Source organism: Calonectris borealis, chromosome 2 (assembly GCF_964195595.1).
Source record: "Calonectris borealis chromosome 2, bCalBor7.hap1.2, whole genome shotgun sequence".
Lineage (NCBI taxonomy): Eukaryota > Metazoa > Chordata > Aves > Procellariiformes > Procellariidae > Calonectris > Calonectris borealis.
Window position 1 is genome coordinate 169772694 of NC_134313.1, and position 24021 is coordinate 169796714.

At 48.1% G+C, this 24021-nt stretch overlaps 1 protein-coding gene across 1 annotated transcript in view; it reads left to right on the forward strand.

The window, feature by feature from the left end:
• The window catches only part of PTH1R (parathyroid hormone 1 receptor), a 132087-nt gene that overhangs the window by 43727 nt on the left and 64339 nt on the right, over nucleotides 1–24021 (forward strand). Inside the window, exon 2 of the mRNA XM_075144379.1 lies at nucleotides 22010–22115. Coding sequence (XP_075000480.1) covers nucleotides 22010–22115 — 106 coding nt within the window. The remainder of the gene's footprint in view (nucleotides 1–22009; nucleotides 22116–24021) is intronic.

Consider the following 24021-nt stretch of genomic DNA (forward strand, 5'->3'; position numbering starts at 1 on the left):
CATCTGGCAAACTGCAAAAAAAACCACGAGTTTTTTGGCCCCAGAGCAGGGAGAGGAGAGGCTCGGTCTCTTCCCCAGAGGGCAGCGAGCCAGGCAACTGTCTGACTGTCACAAATCACTATTGCCAAATAAACAGCGTCGCATTTTTGTCCAATAAAGAAGGGTACACAAGCCCAGGCATTACTGAGCCCCCGATTTAGGGTGCCGTTCAATGAAAATAGGCCTGATGGCTCAGTGCCTGCATCCACCGGTGGGTGGTGGGAGCATGGCAATGTCTCAGAGGAGGACGAACGCATTGGAGCTGCAGCGGGGCTGCGGAATAGGTGGGAAAACCCAGGAGGGCGAGACATGTTGAGGCCGTGATAGTAATAATATGTTTTTCCTCTATGATCTATTTTAACTCTATTTTCTGCCGCCCTGCCAGCCTGTTTGCAGGACCCCCAAGGGGGTGCAGATTGAGTCACTACATCCTTGTCCACACTAGCCCAGAGTGAGTAAATTCCGTGGGTCTCACCCAGGTGAGGGAGAAACAGCCTCTTTGGAAGGAAAATAATCAATGTCTGTAGGAAGCAGGAGTCTGAGCCACACTTGCAGGGAAAGCGGAACCTGCACCCAGCCATCACCCAAGGTTTTACCAGTGCACACAGAAATGGAAGAATGCCTTTTATTTACCCTAAGCTCTTTGCAAGGGAAGAGATCTTGGCACAAGCCGGGAGCTTTTTCCTACAGCATCTGGGGCACAGGTTGGACCCGTTATGTTGTAGGCTGCTCTGCTGGGAGATGTTCCAAGTTGGCTCCACATAGGCATAGTGCGGACATTTTGAGCTGAATCTGCGGTGGGGTTGACAGCCAGACAATGCCTGGAGTCGTATGACCACTTACCACTTATGGGCTTGACCTTCACTCAGTGATGTAGAAAGAGCCCTAGGAGGCACCATAAGCATTTCCAGCCCATCCACTTTATTTTTGGCCTGAACTTGGGCTCACAAGAAGCTGCCTAACAAGATTTTTTTCCTTTTCTGATAATCGGTTGTTATGGAGTGATTCTTTAGATAGGACAAGACCCTGTGGCCTTCAGAGCACAGGTTTTGTTGAGTGCCCTTGTTTTGTTCCCATCTATCGCCTACTTGTGGGATTAAGCAGGGGCATATTCATTAACCTGAGCCCAGACCGACGCACTGAGTGCAGCGGCTGTCCTGGATACTGCTGCAGAGGTTAGGTTCTTGGTCTGATTGCTGGTTGAAGGACTGCTGTTGATTGACAAGGTTTTGCTGACATTACTTCTAATATCCTATGGAGAAAACAGACCTTCAAAATAAAACAGGTGTTTGGGCTGGTTTGGTTTTTTCATTGCTAGTAGAAACTACCTTGATTTGCAGAGTTTTTAATGTCACAGTGGTTTCAGTTAATATAATGGACACCAAAGTCATAGTCAAGAGAAACCTGGTTTTCCTGGAAAGCTTAGTACCATGAGAGTGCTCTGCGCTGCTTTCCAGGAACAGTAGCTTGCCGGTGTCAGCATCCTCTGGCACAACAGCTACGGGACCCGTAGGGCTCTGACTGCCTGAGCGGCTGCATTTTGGTGCCTGTGCTTACGGCACTGATTCACAGCAAACAGGATCAGCCCATCACTGTCTTCTCCAGCATGTGGTTATCCGCTTGCAAAAGGCATCAGCCTAATCTAATGGGTTGGCTGGATGTTCGAAAAGTCCTGGGCAAGCATCTAGGCTCCCAGAAAAATGGGGAGAAATTTCCTTCAGGAACAAAAACGTGAAGTCACATCTGCAGAAACCTGAATGTGGGCTGGAATGTTTCCTCTGTTCCTGCGGGGCCTTTCTCCCACCATCCCAGGACTAGGACCCAGAATGGATCCCTGCTCCCAGGACCTCCTTGAATCCTAAGAAAATCTATACTCCTGCAGCCACAAAGCTGTTTCCAGCTCTCTGTTTTCAGGTCCCAGACATTTGATAGACATGCTGAGATTACTTTCTTCGTCGGCTGTGTCTTTTTTGCTTGGCACCTTTGCTCCCAAGGATGCTAACAGGAGATATTGTCATGTATTGTGATAGGCAGCCCGTTAGTCATCTGGGTAAAACTTTGGAACACACAGTAATTTCAGTATGAGATCTCCCTTTCCATTACAGCAGATGGTCTTCATGGCCCATTTTAGACAGAAGATGAAATACGGACTTGTTAATTATCATAAAGCCTTCAGGAATCCACTAAGATAAAATGTTTCAAGTGCACGGGCATTAAATGATTTGCCTAAGGCCATAAAAGAAGACAGTGTCAGAGAAGGGATTTCATCCCCGCTGTACAAGTGGGGAAAAGAGGGGAAGCTCACCCAGCATAGCAAGGAATAGAAACCACGTTTCTGGTGGTCTAGTGTAGGATGGTCCTCAATCAGTGGGCCTAATCCACCCTGTGCACATCTGCTCTGATGCTCTCAGTAGCAGCAATGAAGGGAAAAGGGGCTGGTGCACCGCGATGGCGCACGGGTTGACTCCCCCACATCCCGCGCTGTCCGCAAAGCCTCCTGTGGACAATGAAGAGGATGATGTATCGCTACAGCAAAAGCTAGGAAGACCTGAGAGTGCCTCTAATGTGATCCCGGAGGGGAGCCAGCTCCTTGTGTACTCAGCACGGCTTTCCTGGCACCAGCCGAGGAATGCTGGCACGCCGGCTCCTCCAGAGCTATTAGCGGTGCTGCACGCTCCAGGACTGCAGAGAATACGTGCTCTGTGTTGCAGCCGCCCTGGAGATCCCACCAGGCCACGCTCTTCCACGCCGCCCACCGCAGAGCTCCACCGCATCAGGGCAGGGCTCTGGGTTTCGGTCCTAGGGTTGGGAGAGCTTCTGGCAGGCCAGAAATTCAGGTCCTCCTCAATTCTTGCTGCCCGCTCCCATCTACCTCCCTTTCCTGCTCTAAAGGTTTGTTTGCGCTTGCCTACGTGCAGCTGAGGAGAAGTTCAGACTAGCATCGAAGCAATGGGATTGTGTGCAGCCTGTCTCCGAGGGCTGGCCACCCCAAACATCCTGCCCAAGCCACAGTAATTCACATGTCCTCTCCTGCCAGGAGTCCGTAGCTTGTACTGACTCTCCCCAAAGCCATTTAGATATTGGACGTGGATCCACAACACTATTCAGTCTCTGAGCACTCATCTAGGTACCTGCAGCTCCCAGTTCCACTGTGGCTCTGAACATATATCTTGCCATAAGAACTCAAAACGAAGAGTAAGTCTCCATGTACCAAAGATATTTTCAACAGAGACCACACCAGCCTAGCCCAGACTTTCTCTTTCACAGCTTCCTGCTTTTGGACCCTCCAGTTCTGATCTCAGCCCTGGAAAAACAGTGGCTGAGACCCAGTGACTACCGCTATAAGTTATATATAAGCTGGAAAGGTTCCTGGCTCTGGATTCATGACTGTCTCAGACATTAAATGCCAAGTATGGTTCCCTGGATGCTTTTCACCTGGATGAAAGAGCCCTATCCCTAGCTCAGAGTCATTGTGCATCAGGCATCACTCCCATGTGACAGTTTGGATGCAGCCACCCTCTTTTAGAAGGGTGCAAGAGTTTGACAGCGAGGATGTGGATTGTCCCATGCAACTCAGGGGCAGAGAACAGTGCCGTAACCAATATCCTTCCTGTGGTTGCAGAGATGCTCAGACACAGTCGGATAGCCAACAGCAGTGCAGACAAACAGGCCTTATTTGGGTGATATTTGGGTGAGTTCAGGAGGTGATCCCTCACACCCAGGACGTGCTTATTTCTCTGCACTGACCTCTAAACTTAGGTGATATGAAACCCACTTAGGTGCATTTCTGGACACAGGATAGTCACAGCAGCCTGACCCCCACCATGGCAGCTACCCGCACTGAGGCATTGCTTTCCTGACCAAACCCATGCTGGCATCTGTCCTTGCTGTGCCCTAACCCCATGTTGCCATCGGTCACTTGTACCCAACCTCAGCTACTGGACACGCTGCTCAGCGTGTCCCACACAGGAGGGTACGTGGAGGTACACCCCAGAGCGAACAGATATTGCCGCTGTGCTGTGAGCTATCTGAGTTTTCTCTGCCTTCAGCTGTGGCTGCTGGCACACTCAGTGCAGAAGGGGAGATGGCATTCAGCCCATACCTGCCTGGCCCACAGCCTTGGCACAGCATGCACAGGGCATGAATTCCTCATCTCCCTGCGGTCCGTATGCGGTAGCATCCCACCAGCAGACGTGACCTGGAATGAGTAAATCCCAAAACCCTAGCACTGGGGCAGCAGGCTGAGGGATGTGGGATGGACCATTTACAGCAGAAACATCTCAGGAGCATCCACCAAGCTCCTTTATGGACATCAAAGATGAGAAGAATGAATTTAGCTTCCAGCTGACTTCTTCCCCAGATAGGAGAGAAGAACAGAGGGCTGCACCAAGCTAGCTCAGTGTTGTGTCTCTGTTATATCGGTGTGCATCTCTGGCTGGGGAATTGCTGGGACTGGAGACTGGACGCATCTGGATGTCTGGCACTGAGAGAGCAAAATGTACACAGGGCTCTGGAAATGAGTGGGTTAGCCTGACCTAAAGGCTTTATGGTGTCCCAGGTCTCCACGTTGCAGCAGGGAAGACGTGCCAAGACTTTGCCTCCTTTGCAAAATTCATGGGCTGCGTGGGGCCACGGCGTGATCTTGTGCTTGGTCACTGATCAGGGCTCAACAGCCTGCTGTAAGATGAAGAGTTGATGTTTTCGAAGGAGAAAAAAAAGAAAAAGGAAAAAAAAAGGGTGATAAAGAACAAAAAAGGGCGAAAAAGAAATCAATCGCAGTATGGCCTGGAGCAGCTGCATTGGAAATTCAGTCAAGCCTTCGAGCAAAAAGGCTGACGATTTGCCAACGTGAAGGCTGCGGAGCCGCAATTTGGGCTGCAGGAGCCGTTTCCTCATTCTCGTTGCTCCCCCTGACACCAGTGGAAGAGAGCTTAGTGCTTCTGCAGCTCATTACTGCTCATTGTAGCTGTCTGCTCTGAAATCCGTCTTTTCCTCTCCTCCCATCGCTCCCTCTCCCGGTGAGAAATATACACACAAAAACGTTAGAGGTAGTCAAAACAGATAAGGCAAGGAAAGGTGAGAAGGTTTGCTGTGCCTGGGGGAAACTGAGGCAGAAAGGCTGTCACCTACGCTCGCTTTTCAAACTCCCAGTGATACAGATGTAGTTACCTAGAAAGCTTAGATTTGCAAAGGTATGTAGCTACCTGAACATCTTCCGAGTTCAACACCAAATTACTAAGGCAAGATCACTCTGAACTCCCAGCTGAGGCTGTTTTGCCTCTTGGCAAACGCTCTGCGCTGCGGGTGCTGGGCTGGGACTCGTTAGCTGAACCCGGGAGCTGAAGCTGCCACTGCAGGGTCACGCTTATGCCGGTCAGTGCCAGCAGCTGCCTGACACCGCATGTGCTCCCAAGTCCTGGCCCTACTCCTTTAAGTGCCCTTACGGGCTGCCTGAACTTGGAGTCACCTCCACATCTTATCTCCCTTTTGGCTGGCAATATCGGGCCATTCTAGGCTTAGAAGTATGAGGAACGTGCCATGACTGCAAGGGCAGGTGGGATGTAAGGGGATTCAGATGATGAAGTGGAGATGTCCTCAGTGTAGTACCTTTATATGGAGATCTAGTCCATGAAGTCAGTGGACCCTAGAGCATGATGTACTTCATTTTACAGCCTGGCATTGCTCTCTCCATCACTCTGCCTCTTTCGTCCAGAACAACCACCCTCCTTTTCTAGATGCTCCTTAGCTCTGCGTTGAGTTTTTCAGTAGTCCAAGGGTGGTGCTTCAGTTGACGCATGCCAAGGATGATGCTAACAAAAGCATCTCCAGCTGGGCCTTTCCCTTCCCTGGAGTTGAGCAGCAGCCTACACAAAATTGCCTCTTGAGAAATCCTCGTAGGTCTCTGGAATAGCCATTCAATCCCATCAGCGAATTGAAATCTCAGAGGGTAAAAAACAATGGCAAGTCCAAAGCCTGGGACTGAGGATCTTGTACAGCAGAGCTGGAAAAGTCTTTTCCAGCTGGGATTGACTGACAACCTCAGGGCTGGTAAACCTATAACGCATACAGGGCCATTCACCCCACATCCAGAGTTTCAGGTCCTTTGCTGATGGAGGTTGCTTCCTAGCTGCTTTACATGCATGCGGCTGCACCAAGAAAGGCAATCTGATCCTGTAACCGCAGCTAGGGAGATGCTGAAGTGGCATCCCAATAGGGTTGCTTTCCACCTCTGGGAATCCATGAAAGAAGGAAGCAGCTGATACACCACTGCCTGGCCTTCACCTGAAAGTCAAGCCCAGCAGCCAGCAACAGCTGGGCCTTGAAATGCCTGACCGTGAGTTTGTTTGATGAATGTATTCAAAAAAGAGAGGACTTTATGTTGTCAGGGCTGTCTTTCAAGCAGGACCTGACCTCACTGCTAAAATAGCTCCATGGCTTGGATCACGCATGCCAAAAAGGATGCTCCGGTTGGCATCTGACTGCTCAGCTGGCCTTGGGGATTCAGCGGCTGTTGTTAGCAGGGTTGCTGCAAGTCGGGATTGGCACTGTGGATGGGGTGTTGGGGGTGATAGCAGCCTCCAGTCTTTCCCCAGTGCTTCACAAGTATTTCCTTGGACTCTGTTCATAGCTTAGCAAAAAGCATAGCAGTCTGGGGTTACTGCTGGTGATGGTGGGCTGCTGTCCACCTCGTTTCCCTCTGGGACTGGTCCAAAGTCCCAGTGTTTCCTGTGGCAAAGACAAGGACATTTATTTTGGAAACTGGAATTGCTTGTTCTGGAGAGACAAATCCTTTGGTATTAGTTTCCTGCACATGCAGCACTGGGGTCTCGGGTCATGCAGCTGGAGAGGAGAAGGCAGGGACCAGCAGTGAGAGCCTTGGTCAGGTGTAGAGGACTTAGGCACCATGTTCTCTGCGATGTTGGCTTACACTATGTTTTTTTCCATGACCTGCCTGCAAATCCTACATCTTGGGTAGCTGTGACCATTGGGTTTTTGTCAAGATCGCAGCAAAATGCTTTAGTGCTGGAGCTATTGCTTTGACAGCTTTAGAGAACATGAAGGGCTTTTCTACCACTAGGATTTATCCATGGGGTCAAAGACTCACCAAGAAAACAGGCTATTGCATCTGCTTAGCTGCTTTCACCGCAGTACAGACACCTCTGAAGGACCTGTAACAGCAGTATGTCCTCACCATCAGTACTTTGAGCCCCGGGGAATGCAGCTCCCAGCCCCACACACCACCCATTGCACTCTCTGTCCCCCATAGCATTATATCGCTCACCACTGAATATAATGAAATCCAGCTTGATCGGTCCCATAGCTGATGTCAGTCAGCTAGGACCTGCTGAAACTGGAGACAAGGGGTTATTTTGCCTTATGGCTGCATTTCTCACTTCAAGCCAGGAGGACCAGCCCCACTGTCAGAGCATAGGTTCCAACAGTTCAGGTTGGAACCTCAGGACCTCAACTAGTCCAAACTCTTGCTGAAAGCAGGGTAAGCAATGAGATTGGATAACCAGACTCTGTGCAGTCAGGTCTTCAAATGAATTACACTGCGAGCACACAATGCAGAAGAAGAGGGGGTAGGCAAGGGGTGGGCAGGGAGATAACGCCTTCAGCATCAGCTTGTGGTCATGTCCAGTTAGATGTGCTGAACCCTAAAAGCAGTGTTCTCCTCACTACCCCTACACTCTAAAACCATCCAGCATTATGTAGTTTAAAAAGGTTTTTAAGTACCTAATTGATCTGTAGGTAACAAATTCCCAGACTCATTCTCTGATTTCAGATTGAGGACAGATCTGACTCAGGTCCGAAGGAGGGTATCACAGCCTCCAGCTCTTGAGAGATTTTTTGCAAGTCCCACACACAGACACGTGCACACAGAAACTCTTCTTTGCCAGATAAAACCTCCGGGGGACTCAGCCAACCACTGAGCTCTCATCTGTTCTGCCCAGGTCTAGGCAGCATGGTGTTCTCATTGAAATCTAAGGCTGCTGCTTGTTACCTCAGAGGAAAGCAATAAAACCTCTGATCGTGATAAAAAGACATCACTTCTCATGGCTGTGGACTAAGAAAAAAGTGAGATGTTGACAGTTTATGCCTCCTGATACCACGGTGGGTCATGAGTGCAGAGAAGCTAGAAGAAAATGGTTAGGCAATTAGAGATAAATATGGAAAAAATCAAGTGAGAGGAGGAGGAAGGGGGAGGCTCAGAGACTGGAGCAAGTGTTGGCTCTTCACTTCCCTTCTTTTTCAACTGGTGTGACAGCCTTATCGGTGCTACTCAGATAACAGGGACAGCAGCCCTGCACGCTGCTTCCAGGAGATGGCATTAATCAAGCATACTTGTGATATTGTATTTATCAGCCATGTGAACTCCACTAGGCCCCCTGTGCCTGACCAATATCATCATCACAAGTCTACAGGGGGGAAACTGAGGCAGGAAGAAAGGATTTCCCTAACTAGACCGCAGTGGCAGAAGGGTCTGATTTTCCTAGACAATAACACCAGGTCAGTCATCTGAAGGGTTCAGCACATCTAACTGGACATGACCACAAGCTGATGCTGAAGGGGTTATCTCCCTGCCCACCCCTTGCCTACCCCCTCTTCTTCTGCATTGTGTGCTCACAGTGTAATTCATTTGAAGACCTGACTGCACAGAGTCTGGTTATCCAATCTCATTGCTTACCCTGCTTTCAGCAGGAGTTTGGACTAGTTGGGATCCTGAGGTCCCTTCCAACCTGAATTGTTGGAACCTATGCTCTGACAAGAAAATAACCAATCCCTTCCCCAAAAATAAGATCTTTCCATCAGAGCAGACTGCTAATCTAACTCACCTCATGGCCATACAGTCGCTAAGTACGGTGCAGGGGATGGGGGACCGAATGGTCCCTTTCAGCATAGTCACCTCAGAAGAACTGTGGCATCAGCTCACTCCTTGAGTCTCAAAGCATTTGGCATCAGGAGAGGGATCTGATTGCTTGGGATGTTCTGTCCTCTCTTTATTCTTCTGCAAGCTTGGGAGCCTTGGAAAGACAAGTGCAGTGCTACCATCGCTTACTGACAGTAGCACTGAAATTGCCCTTAAAGGATCTCTTGTAGATGGCAACCCACGATGGTAGCTGCTGTACATATACAAGGAAAACTGATGGTTGAAGCAGATGAGACAGGTGAATCCAAATCCCTCCTCTAGACTGTGCTGTGAGTGACAACCGTTGTTACTGAAAGCAGAATAATTTTACCTTCGTGAAATGACACTGTGGAGCTGGCCACACTGTCAGCTCCTAATCATCAGTGGAAACAAGCAGGGAGGTCCTACAGAAGATGAGACCTGACCACCGCACGACTCCATGAGGTTATTAACTGGTCTCCAGATCCAGTTTGGATGCCATCAGTCCTGTAAGATGGGTACAGCACAGAGGGCCATGTGCCACCTGCCATTGCCAGTAACACCATACTGGCCAGGTTGATTTACCCAGTAATCTGGGCGTTACAGCAGAGAGCTCAGGGCTGCTTGGTGAGCTTCATTCAGCCCTGACAGGGAGGGGGGTCGTGAGAGGAGAGGCGTCTGCACTGTGAAAGGTCCAGGCTCAGACCCTCGCATGCGGCATGGTACTTGCATGGTGACAGACAGTGAAGTGGGGACTGATGTGATTTACAGGGGACATGGATTAGCTTTTTCAGGCTGAATTCACCCCAAGCTCCTTGTACAGTCAGTGGAAACATAACGAATACAGCTAGCAGAGTCCAGAGCATGATTCAACTAATCCTGGTGTCAAAGTCCTGATGCAGAGCAGAACAGCAGCTCCCTGAAAGTGCTTATTTCTCTCCTCTTCTTCTAAAGAGACCCTGAGTGTCAAGTTCTGATGGCACATCTGCATTTTAGATGCTTCAAGTTAGGTGAGCTGTCACCAGCCCTTATCACTGTGTGCCTCAGTTCTCAGCAGTTGGTGGTAGTAGGGGCACTGCTCTACCATAAACAAATGCAGAGCAGCTCAGAGATGTTCTTATCAAGACCTTTCCATCAGTAACTGGATCCAAAATCTTTATCCTGAAATACCAATTCTGGCACACTCTTGGCAAAGGAGAGTGCCTTTGGGCACGGCTGGAGAGCCAGAGCAGCCTGACACCGGGACTGCCCATGCATTTTGCAGGGGAAACCAGAGACTGGGGATATCTGATTTTCTTACCTCTGCCCTGCTCAGAAAAATTGGGATTCTTGTCACTTTTGTGGCAAATGATAGGAAGAATAAGATTTTCCCTCTACAGCTGCACCTGGGGGGAATTTAATGGTGTTATAGCGAACTTTTTAATGACTATTTCACAAGTGATATAGGAAAAGCTTGTTTTGGCTTGATTTGAAAGAAAAACAAAGATATTTGTACGTGTGGGGTTGGACAAGTATATACAATATTTGTTATTTCTATATATGAATCTGTATTTTGTCTAATTTTGAGCATCTAAAGACTGCTGAGGAGTGACAGTGGCACACTTATTATTAGTACTCATGGACCAAAGTCACCAGAATGTTTTTTGCTGGTATTACTACTTAATAACAGGTAATTAATTCTTACTACTTAATAGCAGATGTTTACTCGTAGACCTTTTTTTTAGTTGTTGTCTAAAATGGCTTTCAGTTAGACACTCCACTGGGAGTCTTTCATTCTTAAGCCCTAATGGTGTTGACCTGGTTTCAGACAAGCAGTGGTAGTTGTGAAATGGAGAAAATCCCATTTCTGTGCAGTTTGGAAAGCTGAGTAAAGGCTGTTAGCATCCTCCTCCCAGGCACAGTCCCACAGGGCATATTGTGCTTTATAACCCCCAGCTCTTTTGCTGCTGGTATGAGAAATAAAAGTAAAAAGTACTCTTTTTCTAGAGCTCTAATCTCATGATTTGATACAGATCTTTGTCCTGCACTTCTTATCGGTACTTTCCACCGTGGGAGGATGACAAGGGAATACGTGTCAGAGTGTGTTAAGACAGCTCTGTTTGCGTCCTTGGCCCAGCTGACTGCAACCATCTGTCTTGTTTGAGGACTATTCTGAGGACTTGAGTAAAAGACTGAACTCCAACTCCCTCATCCAGGGAGGGTATTCCTAGAAAGACTTTAAAAAAAAATCAGTGCCTGAAGCTTTGAGAACGAGGAGAGAAAACTAAAAGAGGGAGTTGGTTGGGAGAGGTGCAAGAGAACTGGGGAGACAAAGGGGAAGGAGTTGGACTTTCCCATGAAGAATCAAGAAAAATACATCCCTTCTGTTGCTCTGTCCACGTGACATTATCTATCACATAACTGCAACAGACTTTCCTTAAACAATTTCAGGACCACCGTGTCTGTACTCAGATGATCCTCCTTGCATCTGTGGTAGGAGCATGGGGAGGAGGAAAGAGGTGCCCATTTTCACAAGAGAACCCCTTCCATGGCCTTTTGGACTCTTGTTTTGCAAGACAAAATAAAATGTAAAAGGAAAAAGGAATGGCAGCAATCAAGCCTCATAGCCCTGATAGTTGCGAAACAATCATTGCAGACAGCAAGGTATGAAACCAAAACAATCTGCTTTCAAAGAATGAGGGGAAGAGAGAGAGAGAGAAGCCAGCGTTGTAGCTAGGCTCGCACGCTGAGAAATTGGGGAGGTCTTGCAGCACACTTCTTTGTATCATTCCTTGAAGATGAGAGAAAGGTATAGTGTGAGCCAAGACAGATCAAAACACCATGTCAGAGTGACCTCTGCTTTCTTTTATGGTCCTCCTGATATTTCAGCCAGTGGGGCACAGATACAGGGCTCCATCAGCAACAAACAAGGGGACCCCAGGTCACAGGAGGGTCAGGCATCGTGTTCAGCTGCTGAGTAGGCACCAAGGAGCAATCTTGCAGCCCTCTGGCAGTTCAGAGAGCACAGAACTCTTTTTCTAGCTTGGGTTTAAGCCTGCAGACCCTGTCTTGGTCTAGGCAGAGAGGACAGTCCTCGGTTTGGGTTGCTCTCAAGCTTGGACACCCAGCTGAGATGTTCAGGCTAGGGTTTGTCTCATCTCACATGAGATATCTGGAGACATGTGGATGCCTCCAGCTGAGCGAGTCCTTCTCTGGACCCACTGTAGTCAGAGGGGAGAACTGGCAGTTTCAGGGTGTGATTCATCTAAATATTTTAGACATTAGCTTTAGGTTGGGATTCATCATTCCTGACTACAGTAATCCTGTTGCACAAGTGTGGAGTGTGATGTGTGTTATTTATGATCCAAGAACATAACTCAAATCAGTACTGATCACTGCTGACCTCTCAACATCAGCTCCATCTTCTAATCACTGGGAGGACCACCTCTGCTTGGGCAGCACTGATAAGCAGTTGTGATGAATTTTCTCCTTGCTTGGAAGAATTTTTTTTCATAGCTCAGCCTCTTGGGTTACACCTCATTCGCTCCAGGGGTGTAAAGCAGGCAATCGTTTTGGCAAGACAGATGTTCTCCTAAAACTCCAAGTCCTGGAAATGCACCATAAATGTCAGTTCTCCTTGATAAATTATATGTGCTGACCGTAAATCATGAGATCACTTAGTAAAAGAGGCATTAGCACGCCAGGGTGGCTAAGGAAGGAGATCCATGCAGGTAATCAACTTGCAGAGTTTAGAAGTGACAAGGATGGTAAAGGTTCTCTTCTCTTGCTGTCATGGTATCACTCCATCCCAAAGAAATTTTTTGCCACATGGTCATAAATGCAGTGGACATCCATGTTCAAATCAGTTAATTTCCCTTGGCATGAGTTACCATGAATCTGCAAGTTGTGCTTTGTCCAGGCACATTTTCTTCCCACTCTTCTTGTGCTGCTGGAAGGATGAGGCTTCTCCAAGGCAAAGTGAGAGCAAATGGGATGGGAAGGGCATCAAGGAGACCAGCTCAGCCTGTACTATTCCCCAAGAAACAGTGACAGGATGCGACATTCCCAATTCTGCCCAGCATCTTTCCGTGCCGACATTTCCTCTTTCCATTCACTGGCATTTTTCTTATTACAGCAGTCATGGGAGAACCGTGCTGAGACCTGGACTCTATTATACATGGGCAGGAGGATGGATTTATGATTGAGGGTAGGAGCGTGTCCTTCTCCTTACAGAGCAACGAGGCACCGAGAAACAGGAAGGCAAGCTCCTCAAAAGTGTGTAGACACCTCCTAGACATGGAAGACCTGGGTCTGAGGGTAGGATGAAAAGCAGGGACCAGCCAGCCTGGTGAGGGCAGCCGTGGGAAGGGCTGAGACAGCCTTGAGCACAGCGGAGGTTATTCAGCTTTCTGTAGCTGCAGTGCAGGGTCCCCGAGCCTGGCTAGCCGGAGCAGAGACGTCCTGCTGCTCTGGAGCAGGCGGTGGTTTGGGTGATGTGGTGAAGGGATTAAGGCAAAACCACCAACTTCATTTACCCTCGGGGAGGCCGGGTAGGTAGGTAGAGGGCAGAGCAGCTTGTGCACTTATCTCTCAGTGCCTCCCCAGCTTGTGGCCAGAGTTCTATTTCATCAGGATCCAACCAGCTCTTCCTTCACATCAACTCCTTCACATCAACTCCTTCACATCAACTCCTTTCCCCTCACCCTCTTCTTCAGCTGGGTGCCTCTTGGGTCTCCTCCTCCTTTCACCCTTCTGTCTTCACACCCTCTTGATTTGATTGTCCTGTTCTGATGTTTACAAGCTCAGTCTTTAAAAGGAGTAAGACATCTCATGAGGCTGATTCCCATCCTCTGTAAGCGGGACGGAGTGAGGGACAAACACACGTTTCACGTGGCACGACAGCAATGCAGAGAGCCCAGCTCAGCACCCACCTGCCTCAGCTCTCAAATCTGAATTCCTGCCATCATCACTATGGGTGATATTTGGCAGGGGGAGAGAGAGATGGGTGCTTGTCCATCATGGGGCACAGCAGAGCTCAGGGATAAGAACAGGAGCTCTTGCCAGGCTCACGTCTGGTCCCACGGCAGGCGGGTAAAGCTGATGCCTAGCCCCCCCGAGACTTACGCTTTGCTGCTGTCGTACCCGTGCCCGGTTGCATGCACTGAGCAAAGCGTCTGCAGCCGTCCATGAGTCCAGGGTCTCCTGCTATGAAACGACCTTCCTCCCCTCCTCCTCTTCGCCGCTCCGGTGTCCTGAGCAAACCACAGCTCCATAGCTTTTGCCATTAGCTGCTGGCCGTGGATCGTGCCTCTGCTGCTTTCGCTACTGTATCTCTGGCTGGGCCAACTGGCACTTCGGCTTTATTTATTTTTAAATCTTTCCAGCATTAACCTGAAAGGAAATAGATTTCAAACCACATTTTTTTTTCCCTAATGTTGGAAATAATGCTTATTCAGTTAAATTAAATCCCTCGGGGCAGAACAAGTACCACTCCCTGCTCTCCCCCCCAGCTGGCTCCTCTTTGCTCGCAATGGATTTTTTTGTTGTTGTTTTGGTATGGGTTTTGTGCCAAGGCACTGATAACGTGCAGGCAGGCAGAGGGTAAGAAGCACGGAGGTAGCAGGAAATTAAAAAAGGGAATTAGATTATTTGGGTAGTGGGCAAATCCAGCATTGCCCAAATTAGAAGGGAATAAACACCGTTTATCTGTATTTACTCTGCTCTGTCTCTCCACGAGGGAGACGCTGTAAGCCATCACTGAAATATGAAGTGCCAGACCCTCACAGTCCAAGCACAAGTCCAGAGCAGTTTTTAGGGGGTGAGGGATGTATTTTGCCTGAAGTACCAGCTTCCAGAGTCAAGTGGTGGGGTCACGATCTCCTTCCGAACCCAACAAGGAGTTTTGCTCGCCAGGGATCACGTGCCCTGAGTGACAGCAAAAAACAGCATGCAAATCCAGCAAATCACAAGCATACCTGTATCTCTTCTGTGAAATACAGCCAGACACGGGCACGGTTAATCACCAGTTGAGTTGCAGCCTGGCAGATCCTGCTTTGCTATAGGACTGGCAGCAGACCCAGTAACAGAGATTGCACAGGGTACATTTTGTCCAAGACAGCACATACAAATCCCTGGTCCTTCCATACTTGCCAGGGTTCATCTGGACCTGAGTAAACCAGCAGGGCCCAGTGGCCAGGAGATGCAGAGCTTGTACAAACACTCATTTGCAGAAGTCTAGGAAAACAGAGAAGACAAACTGGATATCTAAACCCAATCACAAAATAATTGAGAGAATCCATCCTCTCTCATCTAAAGGAAGGTAATTCCTTAATCTCCTAATTCTAAGAGCTATCTTGACCCTTACAGAGTTTAGGAGAGAGGTTGGTCCATCAGAAAGGCTGGAATGAAGCTCTAATTTCATTTTGTTCCCGCTCATGCCCTCAGCTCAATTGCAGTCTCTGTTGCAGAAAAAGGACTTGGTTTATGACCTTATACGGCTTGGTTTGGTGGTTCAGTTAGACCCCTCACCCAGCTCGTCTAAGGCTAAAGGAAAACCTTAGAAAAGTTTTGTCACACTCTCCAAAGCCGACTAACTGTTGGTCTCTGTGTCCCCACCCCAGTCCATCAGGTTCATTCCTCACAAAAAGGCAGCACTATGATCACCCTTCCAGAGGTGATCACCAAAATCAGCAGGGCAGGTTTGGGGTGCGACCTCCACCTATGTCCCACCCCATTCCCCCACCCGTGGGACCCACCTCCTTTTTCCTTCCATATCACCAGCACTGATGCTTTCATTTTCACATTTCCCTTCTTCCCTTCTTTCTCCTGAGCCCCCCTCCTGCCTGCACCCCATTTTCTGTTTCACACCAGCAATTACCTGGTCTACTGCTGTCCAGGATGGTGATCACCAGCAGTCCCTTGCCACGGGCCCGTCGGGCGGCTGTGATGCTCTCAACCCCGACCAAGGAATCTGTTTGCCTTTAGCTATTTTTTGAGCTGCTGCCAGGGAAGTTTCACAAAAAGGATAGTGTTATTTCTGAAAATGAGTCCCATAAACAAGGATGAATATGACCTCCCTGTTGAGATTTGGGGTTTACTTTAGTGGCTGGGAGATCAGCCAATGAAATGGAAATACCAGAAAACATTATCATAATTACCCCATGGCCTCCTCTGGGGGCAAGGGAAAGGGGAAAAAAAAGCTGAACCAAAACTGATTTAACAGCCTCTGGACAGCATTGTCATTTCACCCTTCCCTGCTTGGCCTGCCTCCTGCTCTGCATTGCTGCTTTCTCTGAACAAGGGGGAGGAAAAAAAAAACATTCCTAGATCTTTTCCCCCACAAGGAACTTTTTTTTTGTTTCTGGCAAAAAAACAGTGCTGGGAAGCCGAGAGGTGATAAACGTTGAGAAAGAGTAGCAGAAGGGTTTTGATTGCAAAACTGGGGAGGCCAGGGAGGAGCCCCCATCCCTTCCAGCTGCACCAGGTCTGTAACAGCAGGAGTGAAGGGCAAAGCTGCCCTTCTGCACCTACCTGTGCACTGCCCAGCCCGTCCGCATCCCTTGAGCTTGTATAAATTTGGTGCCAAGTAAGCTCAGTGCAGGAGTTTATGCTGAAGCAAGTTAGGGAGGGCTCATGAAAAGGGATTTGCTGTCAGCTCTTTCAGAGTGATTAAGTTCTGCAGGGGCATGATGACCTCATACTTCCAAATAGTTGGATTTGGGAGATGTACCTGTCTGTGACAATATTTCTGACTTCCCTCAGATGCTTTTCTTGCCCCCAGAGCTCATACCAGCAAAAGCTCTGCTCCTAAATTCGTCAGATCTTCTCAGTGCTGCTAACTTGACCAATTACTACAGTCACCAGCTGCCCAAAGGAAAAAAAAAAGGAAAAAAAAATCCCCACAGCTGATCTGATTTATTCTAGGTGGTGGTTTGAGGATGGAATGAATTTCAGCTGATCTGTGCATCTAAATACTCAGTGACTATAAGGGGAACTTTGGGCCAATACCTCAGATTGGTAAATCTCATCCTGGATGTCCTCAGTTGACCAACAAGGCAGGTATTACCCTGGCAAGCACACGATGTTTGTTCCTTTCTGTTGGCTAATGAGTGTCTGCAGAACGAGAGGTGTTGGGCTGCAAATGGGTGGGCTCATAGCAGAGGTTCTCAGTAAAAGATGAGTGAAATGTTGAATATATAAATCTTGATGAGTTGTGGCTGCAGTGCTCACTTGGCCAAAAGACTTCTAGCACCTCTTATCTGCTTTTTTCATGGTCCTGAGCAGCAGGTGCAGAGAATACACAGAGTAGCTTGCGTTGAGCATGTCAAACTGGATGATACCCTGAATGTACATGTATGTTCCTGGATGCTCAGCAGGTTTGTGTGGCCTTAGAAAAATACAGGGCCTCTAGATATGTATGAAAATAGCCTTATTCTGTCCTAGCAGACCATCCCCAGGAGCTGCCAGTTTAAGATGTTTAGAGAAACAGACAGCTCTTACAAGATCCAGCTTTTGGTGATCAGCAGTTTAAGACCTTCCTGCATCAGAAATTTGCATCCAGGCTATCGTATTTAACAGCTACTGATGGGTTTATCCCTTATTAATTTAGAATCATAGAATAGTTTGGGTTGGAAGGGACCTTTAAAGGTCATCTAGTCCAACATCTTCAACTAGATCAGGTTGCTCAAAGCCCCGTCCAACCTGACCTGGAATGTTCCCAGGGATGGGGCATCTACGACGTCTCTGGGCAACCTGTGCCAGGGTTTCACCACTCTCATCGTAAAGAATTTCTCCTTATATCTAGTCTGAATCTCCCCTCTTTTAGTTTAAAACCATTCCCCCTTGTCCTGTCGCAACAGGCCCTGCTGAAAAGTCTGTCCCCATCTTTCTTATAAGCCCCCTTTAAGTACTGAAAGGCTGCAATAAGGTCTCCCTGGAGCCTTCTCTTCTCCAGGCTGAACAACCCCAACTCTCTCAGCCTTTCCTCATAGCAGAGCTGTTCCATCCCCCTGATCATTTCTGTGGCCTCCTCTGGACCCGCTCCAACACGTCCATGTCTGTCCTGTGCTGAGGACCCCCCAAGCTGGACACAGTACTGCAGGTGGGGTCTCACCAGAGCAGAGGGGCTAATCCTATCTTGAATGCACTGATGTGATTTGCTTACATGCATTGTCCTGTTTCTTTTAGACCTTGTTCTCTTCATCTTGTACCTCCCAGGTCTCAAATTCTGCAAAACTGTGGCTAATTAGCCCCCTTTCTCTGCACCACCCAGTATCTTACAGATACTTCTCATACCAGGATCTCCAGTCCCATCTCTCTCCCAACCCAAGGGATCCAAATCCACTCCAAAGCAGTGGCTGCTTCACCATCAGTAGCTCCCACTTGTTATGAACTCCTGCAGCCCATACCTCAGCACTTCTGAAAATGAAGCCAGTTATTTTGCTGCCTAGGGATATTCAGATTCCAAAAAGTTGGCATACGCAACTGCTAATGATTTTAGCAAGGCCGTCCCACAGTATTTTTGGATCAGGTGTTGAGATTGTTTGTCAAAGATAAAGTTTTGCCAAGCCAGATCCAAATATGTCTAATATCAGGAGTGTATCATCTGTGTTGCAACGAAAATGTTCCTGTGGATTTCTTTTAACCTTTGACAGCCAGGATGGAAAGATGAGTAGGGCAGCATTGTCTTAAGATCAGAAGATCCAGAGCAAGAAAATCAGACGCACAGCAAAAAGTGGTATTGAATGGTTAGAAGTGCTCCAGCCCCTGACGGGTCCAAAGCTGCTCTGTGGTTTCCAGCTGTGGGTGTCTGCCCTGTCCTACCTACTGTCCCTTGAGCCCAACGCTGAGCCATTTCAGTGTCTGATCCAGCAGCATAGTGCTCAATCCTCTGTCCCTGGAGAGCTTTCAGCCTGGCTGACACATTGAAATGTCTCAGCAAGGAGTTTGTCAAGGGATGGGGGCAAGGGATGGAAAGGGGGGTTGGGACAGGAGGGGACAAGGAGTTCAGAACCACCAGCTATCAGCCCAATTTTACTTAGGTGTTTAATGTGAATTATTCAGCAGTAAGGGAGCAGCATTGCTAGATGGTGTAGTTTTCCTACAAGTCTCTTGAGAGTCACAGGATTTAATGAAAATCTCTGTTCTTACTCATATATGTGTTTACATACATGTTTCAGCCTCCTTGACCAAGGAGAAACACAGAAAGACATGTCCTAAACATATCTTTTAGCATTTAAACCAGTTTTGGGGGAGGAGAGAAAATGGGGAGTTGGGTTTGTCTGGGTTTTGGGGTTGTTTTTTTTTTTAGAGTCTGGCAGGTTTTGGAAATTTAAGACCAGTAACCAGGGCTCAGGAAAGGTGAAAACCTGGGTTGGGTTCAGAGCTCTGCCCCAGCTGTTCTGCCCAGCTCTGGGCACAGCGCTCAGTGACTTATCTCCCTTTCTGGGAAGCAAAATTTATTTTCTGTGCCTGGCCTAGAGACCATAAGTCCCTCTGGCTGGGAGCTGCCCTACTCTCAGAGCATGGCCAGAGGAGCCTGAGGACTAAGTGTGCAAGGGATGAATCATTTGAAATGCCTGAGGTCAGATTCTACTCTGGCCACTATAAATCCAGACTAACTCCTCCAGCTCTGATGGAATCACTCAGGGTTTGTGCAGATATAAATGACAGCAGGATTTGACCCAGAGGTTTTGTGTTTCCAATGAAAGAGTCGAAATGTGGGATGTTGCCTTAAATGTGGACAGGCCAAACATCTGGAAAGGGATGGCTTTGTTTTGCATTAACGTTAACGTGGTTTGGAAACCAACTCCCACTTCTGAAGGATTTTTAGTATGGATTTTTTCCAAGGACATGAAAAACTAACTTCTGTTTTACTCAGAATCCCCTTATCAGATCTAGCTATCCATCTGCATGTCCATTACCACACCAGCTGCTCAAACATCCACCGTTCCTCTCCATAGGAGCACACTGGGAAATTGAATCTGACTTTACTTCTAAGCTGGATTTCATTAACCCTCATTATGTCATTTGTAGTAAGTCTTGCTTGAGAACTGATTGACCTTCAGCTGGTTTATCTTACTTGCTTTCCAAAATGAATTAACTTAAAATGAGTGAAGGAACCTTCATTCTGAATAGCAGTGGGTTTGGGGTGTACAAGGAAATGTCATAACCCCCCTTCAGAGGGACTGAAAGGAGCAGCCACCTCCATGGGCAGGCTCTACAACCTATTGACAGGTTTCCTTCTCATCTGCAGATCACTGCTGGCTTCACAAGGCTTTGTATTCTTTCCTTTGCCTGCCTGTACTATGCATTGAGGTTTAGGTCCGCTCCATCCATCAGGATGTGGAGCGCTACCCTAGGTTTTGCATTACAGATTTACAGTGGCTAGTCTCAGCAGCACAGTCAATATAAGTAGGAAAAAAAAAAAGAAAAAAAAAAGTGTTCTTTTTTATAAAGCAGTACTGAGCCCTTCTTGCTTACATTATGCTTTTACAAGTGAGTGAATGCTAAGTTCTGTAAAATCCAGAGAGAGGCAACATCTGCTCTCGTTGCATTTATAGTCTGATTAATTAAGACAGACAAATAGGGAAACAGAGGCAATGTGAAGAGCAGTGATTTATCCCAACTTACTATATCACTTAATGTGCCTTACCAAGATCCTTAATTCAGGAGCCCTACAGGTGTTACACGTGGCTCTTCTGTGCTTTGAACCAGCTTTGGGGTGATCTTGTGGATGAGGATCCCTCCCAGTCCTGACCTCCCAGAGATTCTTCTGCCATGACTGGCAGAGTACCAAGGATGGACCTAAACCTCAAAGGTTTCACAAGGGTGGTCAGATCCTGCAGGTCAGAGCCTGCAAGGGAGGCTTGCCGGTAGATGGACATAGTCCACAACTTTCCTCACCCCCTTCTATACTGCAAATCACAAAGCACCTACAGTGTACGATCTGCATCACCCATTCAAATCTAGGGCAGAAAATGAATGTAGGAGAAGGTTAAGTATATTGTTCTTTTAGGGGAAAAAAGCAGGAGAGAACAAAGGCAGTATCATCCCAGTGTAGCCGGGATGAGCACAGTGAAATTTCCATCCATTCCTGCCAAAATGACCTGGGAGAAAGTTCTTCCTAATCTCAGACTTCACCTGGCAGTGGGACTGGTCCTGAATGGCTGAGCAGGACACACAAGCTAAGTACCCAAGAGGCACAGCAGAAAATTAAAGCAGCCATATTGCATTAGATCAAAGCTCTGTATGCTATAACAACCAAAGCATTCGTAGAACAAGCCTTCCCCATGGCTGTACCCCCAACTTCCCGAGGCCAGCCATGCCTGACGGAACGTACCAGCTTCATGAAGCAAGATTTTTTTTTTTATGACCTGCAAGTGCCTTTGAGGGCCAAGTATCACCACGTATCAGCAAGCAGAGGAGGGTAAAACAGGCTCTGGGTAAAGCACCTTCCCTGTCCCCCCTCTTCTTGTCTCTTGACGTCTAGACACCTTACAGGAGGAGAAATCTAATCTTCCCAGGATGATGCTCACAGACTCTTTGCCCTGAGCTTTCAGGCTTTGGGGGGCAGATGCTGTCAGCTCACAGCCCTGCCTAAGGCAGCCCCCTCTGCACGTGTTCTTGGCTTTAGGTAGGATGTTTAGAGAGCCTGATGCCATGTGCCTGGAGGCCTGCATGCAGAGGGGGAAATAGCACTGCACTGATGATGGCAGGTTGCAAGTCTTCGGAGGAGTCCTTGGTACAATATTATTTACTAGGATTTTTTTTTCCTCTTGGATAGGAAGCTTCATCCCTGCAAGCTGGGGCACGCCACCCCAGAAATTGCTACCGTCCTGCCTGTGCATGTGTATGATGTGAGCGACTGCAGTGTGCGCTTCCTTTGCCATGTACGCAGGTGATTCCATGTGGCATCTTGTAAGAGGTGTTGCTTGGGACACTAATCGCTGAGCAAACTCAGATACACAGAGCAAGGCTGGTGGAGGAAACTTCTGATGCAAAGGAGGTGTTGCATTCAGATCACCTGTATTATCTAGGAAGTTTGTGTCCTGCTACTCTTCGTATGCTGAGGTTTAACCTCATTTCTCCCCATCGCTGCAGGTGGATGCTGATGATGTCATCACCAAAGAGGAGCAGATCTTCCTACTGCTAAAAGCCAAGGCTAAGTGCGAACGACACCTGAAAGCCAAGGTGCCCAAGGTGCATGGTGAGTGTTCCCACAGCAACCCAGACTGCATGGCTGGGGCTGGGCCCCTCTCTGCTCAACCCCAGCCCTTCCCCTCAGCCCCATACGCGGAGCTCAGAGCATGTGAGGGAGGCAGCTGCAGAAGGACCAACATATTGGTATTTCAGGTTAGGCTATGGGGAAGACCTTTTAGCACAAGGTGTTGGAAAGCAAAGCTGTCACAGCCTCTTTCTCCTGCTCCAGAACTCCAGATGCCAAGGGGTCAGGAGGATGCAAGAGTCATGGTCATGGGCTTATAGCCCTTATCACTATACCCAAAGCCCAGGCAATGCACAGGAGATAACATCACCAGGCAAAGCATAGGAGATAGCATCAATCATTAGTTCTCCCAAGATCCTTTGCAGCAAGACACCAGTGGTATGGGAAACAAAGCATCCTTCCAACACCCCTTTTCTGTTTCCCTCTGACATACTCTCTATATTCTCCTCAAATGGGCCCAAGCTCAGCTAAGCCTCTTTCTTCCACTTCCTTTCTATTTTTGGGCTGCAAAATCACTACCAGATGTAGGGCTGGAGGGAGAAGGAAGGGAGAAAGCTCTCTCATGTGGGTAGCAAAGTAATCATCCCCCATTGGTTTCTTTCATCGATTTCACATGTGTTAATTATTGGCACTAGGGTTGTATGCTGAGACACCCTGCACCCACTCAGCTAGTCCTGGGTGGGCATCCTGTCCCATCTCCCTCGATTGCCTGAGAGAAGGGGACAAGCCAGAATGCTTCCCACCTTTACCGTTGCATCTCCGAGATCTCTTTTCCCACAGCCAGCACTGTGGGAGTACCTGGAGACATCACCAACAGAGGGAAAGGTCCCCAAAGCCAGCTGTGATTTTAGAGCAGAGTTGCCTGCCCACCTGGTGTCCCTCTCCTGTTGGAAATGACAGCAAGGGACCATAAAAGCCCAGCTTTCATTTTATTCTAGGCCTCCAGCTTTACATTAACCAAAACCTCAAGCCACATCCTCTGTTGCTTCTTTGTCCTGTTCACCCAATGCCCAATTAACACCTCATTAAAAAACACATGTGCAAAGGCATTTCCTACTGTTGTACTAGAGACCACCTGCCTACCTTGGGATCTGGTGATATCAACCAGCTGGTCTTGCTCTCGCACCCTGTTTTCTAACTCTTCTCTATGAGACTGTCAGCGTTTGTATTGATCTCTCTCCTTAATTGTCAGCAGCAGTGTTGATAGGGCTGGGGAGATGTGTATGACTGACAAGCAGGCTTTGGGCTCTTTACCATGGTCAGTTTGATAGAGCAAAGGCATCAAAACACAGGGCTTTGCAAACATGTCCTTGGTCTTGTTTTGAGACCTGGTTTTGTGACTGAGGCCAGCATTAGCTCTGCCTTTGGCCGGAACAGAAAGAAATCTCATACATTGTCATTTAGATATCTCATGGACCCAAGTCCTGGCTTTGGAAAAAAGTTGTTCTGAGCTGCTTGGGCAATAAAACTCAGGCTTGCTGCTCTATCCTCTATGGCAAATCTCTGCCCAATCCCAAATAGTATAGCCAAGAGGAGGAATCGTCTTGATGTCAATACTCACAGCAGTATATTCAAGGCTTTAAAGACTTAAGGCAATCGTTAGCAATAAGCAGTTTGTCCTGGTTTCAGCTGGGATAGAGTTATTTTTTTTTCCTAGTAGCTGGTATAATGCTGTGTTTTGGATTTAGAATGAGAATAACGTTGATAACACAGTGATGTTTGAGCTGTTGCTAAGTAGTGCTTACGCTAGTCAAGGACTTTTCAGCTTCCCATGCCCTTCCAGCAAGAAGCTGGGAGGGGGCACAGCCAGGACAAACCAGCCAAAGGGGTATTCCGTACCACATGATATCGTGCTCACTGTATAAACTGGGGGGAGTTGGCCAGGGGG